The sequence below is a fragment of the Anopheles darlingi genome, chromosome 2, assembly GCF_943734745.1.
Source record: "Anopheles darlingi chromosome 2, idAnoDarlMG_H_01, whole genome shotgun sequence".
NCBI classification, from domain to species: domain Eukaryota; kingdom Metazoa; phylum Arthropoda; class Insecta; order Diptera; family Culicidae; genus Anopheles; species Anopheles darlingi.
In genome coordinates, this window is record NC_064874.1 from 14,297,695 (window position 1) to 14,306,771 (window position 9,077).

Here is a 9,077-nt window from a genome sequence, read left to right on the forward strand (position 1 = left end):
GTTCTTTCCTCCTCGTTCGTTTTTACTTGTTTCACGCCCTTTTACACAAAAATAACATTACGCTCACAGTTAAAGCTCTTCATACTACGCTTTATTGAATTGTAATTCGAAGCAGATCAATTTTCGACACACCACTTAAACGATGAAAATTTGTATTGACCAGCTTCCTCTCTTTTACCGTTTTGGACGTATTTTTAGCTTGTGAGCAAGGTGATTTCTAGCCTACGTTAAAATAATGCGTGCGCCCGTTGTGCGTTCCTGTCAACCCCTGTTTCTGACAGTTGTGACAATTGCACGAATTTTGGTTAAGGGGCTTTTGTAAAAGCAAAATAGGAAAAAGAAGAACGATAAAGAAGAAACCATCGCTGTTTTTTGGATAAATCCGCAGTGCGTTTGTGTTAAAATTTGGAAAGTAATTAACATACATTTCAGGGACAATCAGCTGCTTGGTGTGGATAAAGGAAAAAGGATTTTTTTGTCGCAGAAATCGCTTACACAATTTGGTGCGTGCTCATGTGATCTGCCAAGGTTCTTTGGAGCAAAGCAAACGATGATGATATCGAGACTATCAAGACGACGGTCGTGTAACTGATGTAATTATTGATTTTCCAAGCACCACTCTGGTTTTGGAGTTTCGTCAGCCACGCTTGTACGGCTTAGGGACACGTGTGGCCATCACGTTTTAAAGCGATTCTGCGATACACGCTAGTCACGCAATATTCGCTAAATCCATACGGATTGAGAGAAAACTGTAAATCCACAGTACAATCATGGAAGTCAACAAGGACGAAGCGCAGCGCTGCGTGGACCTTGCATTGAAAGCGTTCAAGGCAGGAGACACGGTAAAGGCGGAGAAGCTGTTGAAAAAGTCCAAAACCCTGTATCCACTCGAGAGGGCTGATGTGTTGCTGAAGCTGATAAAAAACGCTGGTACGGGTGCAGCAGGATCTGGCACAGGAGCGGGTAGTGCATCTTCGGCCCGTCGGAAACCAGTAAACCGAGAAGGCGAGAAAGTAGCGGAACCGAAGCTGAACGTTGACTATACCCAGGAGCAGGCGGATGTTGTGAAGCGGGTGCAGAAGTGCAAAGACTTTTACGAGGTGCTGGGAGTCACTCAGGACACCCCGGACACGGAGATTAAGAAGTGCTACAAGAAGCTTGCGCTGCAGCTACATCCCGATAAGAACAAGGCTCCGGGTGCAATGGAAGCATTCAAGGCCCTTGGCAACGCCGTCGAAACGCTGACCGATCCTCAGAAGCGTAAGGCATACGATTTGTACCGTACAACGGATAATGGTACATCTTCATCGTTCGGATCATCTCCTAGAAGCTCACGAGGTGGCTTTGGTCCGAACGGGTTCACATACAGGTCCGATTTCGAATCAGATATCAACCCGAACGATCTGTTTAACATGTTTTTTGGCAGCGGATTCGCACAGCAGCAACAACAACAGCATCACTATTATCGTGCGCGTGCTAACCGTCCTTCACACCACGGTGAAGGATCCGGTAGCCAGCCGAGTCTAGTATTTGGTTTGATCCTGTGCTTTATCGTCGTTTCGTTACTGTCCACGTTCTTCGCAAGCGATCCCCTGTACAGTCTGCAGCAGACCACCAAGTATTCGGTCGAGCGGCATACGCTCAACCACAAGATACCGTACTACGTGAAAAGCAACTTTCTCAATGACTATCAGGGATCCCTTGGACGGCTCGAGTATTCGGTCGAGGAGGAATACCTAACGTACATGAAACGGGCTTGCAGCAACGAGCGGGCATACCGAGACGCAATGATCGGGCGAGCGAAAAGCTTCGGCAGCAGGGCGCAATTCCAGCAAGCGCAGCAAATGAAGATGCCATCCTGTGACACGTTGTATCGGTTAGGCATTGGGCATGTACAATATTAGGAAGGTGGATGCAATGCTCTTCAATGTCACGTTCCTCTGTTTTTACTATTTTTCTAGCAAAAACACTCATTTTGTTTTCAGCGCTTTCGGCAGAAACGTTTGTTCTCGGTTGAATGGGTTACGCTAAAGTAGAAATAAACATATTTAAGAATCTAATTACTGTACGAAGACATTTTATTAGACGAAATAATCACCCCTGCAAGCCCTATAAGAAGTACCCAGGCAGCGGGCTTTATTAGATTCAAAATCAAACATCAAAAGCATGTTCAAGATTTTAATTCTGTAGAATCTTCTATAATGTTTATTTGCTACATTTTTTGGGATTGAGAAGTTAAAATGAATATCATTTTATCGTCATCAGATTGCAATCAGCGACACAGTTTCACTATCAGCTCGTAACACGCCAAATCATCGTCAACAACATGGTTCCTAAATTACTCCTACTAAATATCCCAATTACGCTCTGGACAGTTTAATGTTTTATAGCTTACCATCGGAGTGACCATACGACCGTCCCTTGACCGTAAAGCAAGCATTCTCCCTTCACGAGAAACCCATCGCATCGAAGAGTATACCGATAATTATGTTTTAATAACTAAGAACGATGAATGGTGGTCACTACAGGTGCACAAACTCGACCACGATGAGCAGGGTCATAACTGTGCTGTTTTTCGCTAGTTCGCAACACCCCCATCCTCCTCGTGGTAGTGCCGCGGTCCCATCTATTTTACGGTAAATCTTAATTTATCATTTCGGCTCCGCGAGCATCTCGTGGGAGAACAAGACCCCGTACCGTGTAACTCCAACACACTCAGGCTTAAAGGCAACTCAGACTTCTTTTTTCGCTCGTTTTTAGGTGCTCATAATTACAACATATAATTAATTTTACAATCCAACAGATCATTAATAGCGTATTACACACGGAAGGGCATCCTGTTTACCGCCGACAGCCACTGCTTTATTCTGCAAACCACAAAACCAGCTCGACATGAACATCGACTCCATCGTTTTTTGATTCGTTTATCTTTCGCCGTTGGCTGAGTAGGATGAAGTGTGAATCGCTGACAAATCATTAATTGAATTATCACATCCCTTTAGGCGTGCTGCTGTATGTGCGTGTGTGTAATAGCGATGATGTTCATCACATTTCAACACTTTTTCCGCCGCTCGCCGACGGTGGTCATTTTCGGACGACGTTAAATTTATTAATCATTTTTATTGATCGAGAGTGGTTGATTGCTGGCGGACGGATGTCGACGGCTAGCGTATACTCTCCGGCTCATAATTGATGTTGAGCGATATAATCAATCATGCTCCAAGGACATTCGGGTGCTAAACGGCCTAGAATCTGTTGTCTGGGGTATTACTTTATCTCGGATTGTGTTCGTCTGTGGTCGATGCGGTAATATCGTTACGCTTTCGCATCGTTTTGCACGTTTATCTACTGAAAGTGTCGCTTTAATGCCATCAAATTTCGTTATTTGATGAAGAAAATCTTATATTTATTTACTTCACTGGACATTTAGCTTACTCGGAAGCGATTCACAGTGCGGAGTAAAAATGGTTCCCTAATCCCTCTGAACAATCTTCACCGGAATGCCAATGTCAGGACGCAGCACGAGATCGGTTTTGATACGCAGCTTTTTCAACGATTCCCCTGGCAGAATGCGATAATTGGCGATTAGCTTGATCAGGGAGACCTTCATCTCCATCAGCGCGTACCGCTGACCGATGCAATTCCTGGCGCCTATACTGAACGGCAGATAGTCGAAGGGTCCCCGTTTCGATTCGGCTTCCTCGGAGAAACGGGACGGATCGAACTTATTCGGATTCGGGTAGATCTCGGGATTGCGATGGATCACGTAGATTGGAACGAGAATGTTCTGCCCGGCCGGCACAATGGTTCCATCTGTTAAGGAGAGTTACAATTTAAAATACGGATTCACTCTGTACCCTCTATAACACTTACTCATCTCCAAGTCCTCTACCAAAGCACGACCAATGATACCCACGGGTGGATACATCCGGAGGCTCTCCTTCACCACTAGATCGAGATACTTGAACTCCTGCAAGTTTTGGTAGGTCAGCTCTGCCGTCTTGTGGTCCGGCCCGAGAACGGAAACGATCTCCTCGTATACACGCTCCTGTATATCCGGATTGCGTGCCAGCTCATAGATCGTGAACGAGATGCCACTGGTGGTCGTATCGTGGCCCTCAAACATGAAGGTATCAACTTCTTCGCGAATATCGAGATCGCTCAACGGCTTTCCATCGACGTTCACGTTGAGTAACAGATCGAGGAAGGTGAGCTTCCGCTTCGAGTACAGATTCTCCTCGTTCAGATCGAAGTTAATGTTTTCCGCCTTGGTGTTAGCCAGCTGCTGTCTACGGCTGCGAATAACGGAATCGGTGAAGTTGTGTAGCTGCTTTATAACGCGCCGCTGCTCCCAAGCATTCGGATGCAACACGTTGTACAGCGTTGCGTACGGTCCAAGAAGGCTGATCGTACGAAGCAATACCAGAACGGCCATCCTGTAAGAAAATGTAAACCAATCATAATAAAAATGGGTGATGTGTGCAAAACTTACTGCATCTCTCTCTCGGGCTATTACGAACCTTTTAACGTTCTGGACGTACTGATTGTTAGGATTGTGTTGTGCATCGACCGTTGTACCCATCGATGTCTCGCAGATACTATCCAACGCCATCAGTGTCACGTAGTCGTAGATGTCGAACTCCTTTCCATTGACGTGCTTCCGGAGCAGCTTCACCATGGTATCCGATTCCGTGTTAAACGATCGGATGAATTGTTCCAGGATCTTGAAGTGGAAGGTCGGGGTGATGATCTTGCGCCGCTGGAACCACTTCTCACCGCTTGAAATTAGCAAACCTCTGCCTAGCCATGGCTCGATGAACTCGTATATCAACGATTTTTGTGTCTTTTTCGCCAGCAGTACCTTCTCCACGTTCTTGGGGCTCGTCATCAAGATGACGGTCCAGTTGAATAGTGACCACATTATGATATCTTTGCCATAGTTCTGGTGCAGCTCGACCACCTTCTCGAAGACACCTTGCGATTGATAAGGAAGTGAAGGAAGAAAATGGTCAGATTATCAGTAATTTATTTGATTCCGTGTGTGCGGAGGGAGAATGACATAACGCGAAACCTTATATGACGATCTTGCACGGTCATTCATTGCACGCCGGATAAGTAGGTAAGCATGTAACACCCCTTTGACCCAGTTCACCTTTGACCTTTCGACAGCTGATATTGTTAAGCGAGTGTTGGATTACGCTCGTTCCAATTTCATCGGCGTAGGATAAGAGGTCGGCTATGGTTACTTCATTTTATCGCCACGTGCCGGTAAAAACCATGACAACGCGGAAAACGGTATTTTGGACCTACGTGAGAGACGCTTGATTCCGGCAGTCAGGAGACGGGGAAATTTGGCAAACAACAAATCAAACTCGAACTCGCAATTGGAACCAAGAAATCAAAGGGCCAATTGAATCTTTGCAACGAACCATTGCCACGCCACGTGCGCATGAAGCCGCTCGTAGCAAAGGGGTTGCACGTTTATGGGTGTGAGATTGCCCAACAGGTTGCCAACATCAACGTGGCAAGTTATGCCACCTGCTGGCACGTTGAGCGAAATACTTACCAGGGATGTCCAGGAAGGCAAACTCCAGCAAATTTCCCACGATGGGCAACGGTTTCGAGCCTGGGAAGTGTTTAGCCATCTTCTTTAATTTTCGCCGTTCGATGAGATGGCTGACGACCAGGAACACGAACGTTCCCACGAGTAGCGCGGTCAGGATCATGATGCCGTCCACTAACGTCTCTTGGTCTCGTTTTGCGGATACACTGTTTACGGAAGCTGCTTTTGCTTCGAGCACTTCGGTCAACACTAACCGAACCGTACTGAGTGGGCCATTGTTTTGTTGACCGAATTATCGAATCTTATCATACGCGGCGAGGGGAACCAGCTTCAGAGATTTGAACCGACCCGCATTCGCAAACTCTTATCTGGAACCACCCCCTTCCCCCTCTTTATGATCGGCACACTCAACGGGGGGTTGGTTCCATTTTGGTTCGATAATCTAAAAAAAAAGAAATACCTAGACTGCTTGAAAGTAGATAGCGGAAGGTACGAAGATCGTGTGCTTCAGCAGTCTGGTGTATCGTTTTGCCGGATTAGAGGTGTGATATGGTATCAATGTTTTGATTCTATAATCGTATCGTCCATGAGTTGCGAGTTTCTTTATCGTTTTTACGCGATTTTTGATTTACTCTGCCATTGAACCGTCCTCGTTGTGAGTCAATTGAACGGGGACAGTTGTCCTATCGAGTTTGCATTTTTGTAAATTGTCTCTGGAAGGCGTTAACTAGGCGTTCCGATGTTGTATAACCATGCACCATGTTGCGGTTTACGTTCAGTAAACACTAAACTCGTTGCATGCAGCCCATCGGTTCCCACCGGCTGATCATCGCGCCACGATGCTGCAACCCAACAAAGGGACGAGAAGTGCTTTGATTTCGCGGCAAAAACCTAAAGTCTAAATTGGATAAAAGTTCTCCGACGCCAGGATCCGGCTAGCCGTAGTTGTAGTTTTTAATCAGATTTCCTTGTTGGCTGGGAATGAAACTTACCGGGAGCTCCCAACGAGCTGACATTCCAATTGGGAAACAAAAAAGTTCTTTCCTGACGACCACTGTCACGGTTGCATGCGTCTGCTCGTACGTAGCTGGGTGGCTAGCTTGTGTTGCAGTTCATTATTGGGCGTCCTGTTTGTTCTACTGATTGATCACGAAACTTTTAACGTCCGCCTCCGAACACTCCGAACCTCGGCTTAGCGTACTTGGCGATGTAGTTTGGGTGAAAATTGAATTTGGAGCGAGATCAAGGATACAGGTACATGGAAGCTGGAAAATGGGGAAAAAAAAAAACTCAACCGAGCAGTTGCAATGAGAGTTTGTGGGTGGGCACAGTGTTTACAAGAGGCAGTAGGAAGAAAGCTCTTTTCATTTGAATAGACTAAAGCAGACAGGCTGGTGGTGGTGTCGGTTGTTTGTAGTTGCAGAGTGTAGAGTGGTCAAAGTGTTGTAATGTTATCTGCAGCATGTATTTGCATCTATTATTCGAGCACCGCTCTTCCGATGAACTAGTTTGTGTAACTTTTGGGCGAAAGTAATTTTCAACTTCCGACGGATGCCACACAATGGGCCTGAGCCCCCTCCTAGTGAATTCGAACATTTCGCTCTAATATACTCAACCTGTTCGAGTGCAATGTAAATAAAGGCAGCTATGAAGCCCCATAAGTATTCAGTTGGAACAGGGTGAATTCATTCACATTGCAGCAGCAGTAGCAGCAGGACCAGCAGAAGGTCAATAGACAACGATTCGCGTTTTGCAACATTCGACTTTCGGATGGAAAACGGTGTTTTCCGCGTAGTACTTACCTTGTGATGTGATCGCACCATAGCGGTCCGTGCTGTGCAGCGGCACTAAATCGAAATCCAATGAAATACTCGACCAACCCTTCCATGTTTCTCGTGGAACATCCTTTTCCACAAACGTGCTTTTATTCCGTACTTCCTGTGGTGCCAGATTTGCGAGAAATTTTGCTTAGGGTCGAGATTGATGGGAACCTCGCGCTTTATCGCGCTACTAGGCGCGCTCCGGCGGACACTTTGGCTTTGGTTTTGCACTCCTCGTGCGCGGCACACGCATACACACATGCAACGATGTCCACCGCCGCCGGACGCCTTACCCTACCGGTGCCAATAGATTAGCAAGCAACAGAGCAACAACATTGGGAATCATCGTGCGGACGCCAGACGAGTTGGTTGGCGCAACGCATTCGCCTTCGATTAGTAGTACTAGTTTGATTTTGGTCTTTTCGCTTGTTTGAATTGGTTAAAATCTTTTCAGCTTCCAGCTTCCAGTTTTACCGCAGGATTAGCGTTAAACTCTCTCCCTCTGTCTCTCTCTTTTTCTCTCTCCCCTTTCTCTAGCATGTCTCGAAATAGTATTGATAATAATTCCGGTTTTATCTAACAAGTCTTCTCATTTGCTCACACTACTGCCCCCGCATAATCGCATAATGTACACAATGGGTGGTCAACAATATTTACAGAGAGATATGAAGGGAACTGGAAGATAGAGAGAACGGATATCTAACAACTGGAAACTGGAAAACAGTAGCCCTCGACAAGGGATCGCTGCCTGTCTGATATCGCACCTGGTTTGAAGGGTTTCGGGACCCTTTCCCTTCGCATGATAAGCTTTGTGTGTGGTTTTCTCTTATTACTATTTTTTACAAATGTTTTACCCTCCTTGCGCTCGACTCGGGGGTGCTTTGTTGTTTGTTTGAAAAAACAAGTACTAAGAACATATTCTACTAACAACGGGCTACCCGTGAGGGGGGAGAATAACAACTGAGCAAATGTAGTACATCAAAAACAGAGCTCTAACTTGGGTGAACTACCAAACGGCATTCCCAAAAAAAAAGAACGGATCGATTTAACTAATGAGGTAGATACACAACCTATGGTACTAAAAGCGATAAAGAGAGATATCGGCACTACGAAACTAACGATTTGGTGTACTAATTTGTGGAACCCATCGCATCGGGATCTAGCAACTAATAGCACGCGGGCTCGCTTCCCTCGCGCACCGAGCAATCCACCCAATCGGTTGGAATAAAAACTTTCGACAGCTCGAATTATCGAATGAAATTCCGTTTTCACTGTGGCTTGAAAAGCGAACGTAGCAATCGCCCAACATTCCAACTCTGCATGTGCCGACGTGTGATTAAATGAGTTCAATTGTTTTCACGACGAAAACTTTTCGCCTTTGGCAAAATGGCTAATGATAGTACCATTGGTGGCAACTAACCGAAAAGGGAATGAAAGAACTCATCCGTGATGTTCTGGTGGTGTTTGTGCTGGAGGCCAATGGTGCGAAGCACTTTGTAGCTTAAAATGGAAAATTAAAAAGAAAAGAATACAAAAACAAGCGAACAGCGGTTTAGTCGCGTGGTGGGAAAAGCGGAAGACGAGTGACGAGCCATTGGTGGCCATTAACGAAGAGGAACCGGTAGTAGGAAGGCGGAAAGTGAAAGAAAACTCTTAAGCTGCTCATTTGTTTCTCTGGTCGGGGACACGACATC

The 9,077-nt window shown here is 45.9% G+C and overlaps 3 protein-coding genes across 3 annotated transcripts in view; 1 reads left to right on the forward strand and 2 right to left on the reverse strand.

Annotated features, from left to right (window-relative positions):
* The first annotated feature begins 322 nt into the window (after positions 1-322).
* Positions 323-2,055, forward strand: LOC125950892 (dnaJ homolog subfamily B member 14-like). The gene has a single exon (XM_049679274.1). The coding sequence runs from the start codon at positions 771-773 to the stop codon at positions 1,902-1,904; it is 1,134 nt and encodes a 377-aa protein (XP_049535231.1). The 5' UTR covers positions 323-770; the 3' UTR covers positions 1,905-2,055.
* Positions 2,056-3,472: 1,417 nt separating this feature from the next.
* LOC125950887 (cytochrome P450 4d2-like) lies at positions 3,473-5,726 on the reverse strand. Its single transcript, XM_049679267.1, has 4 exons — positions 5,567-5,726; positions 4,521-4,974; positions 3,874-4,436; positions 3,473-3,813 (listed from the first exon to the last, which is right to left on the reverse strand). Exons 1-4 carry the CDS (start codon positions 5,724-5,726, stop codon positions 3,473-3,475), a joined length of 1,518 nt encoding a protein of 505 aa, XP_049535224.1.
* Positions 5,727-8,427: 2,701 nt separating this feature from the next.
* LOC125950886 (FMRFamide receptor) overlaps positions 8,428-9,077 on the reverse strand; it is a 3,726-nt gene continuing 3,076 nt past the window's right edge. Inside the window, exon 1 of the mRNA XM_049679266.1 lies at positions 8,428-9,077. This exon is cut by the window's right edge and continues 3,076 nt beyond it. The gene's annotated coding sequence lies outside the window, so the exon portion shown is untranslated.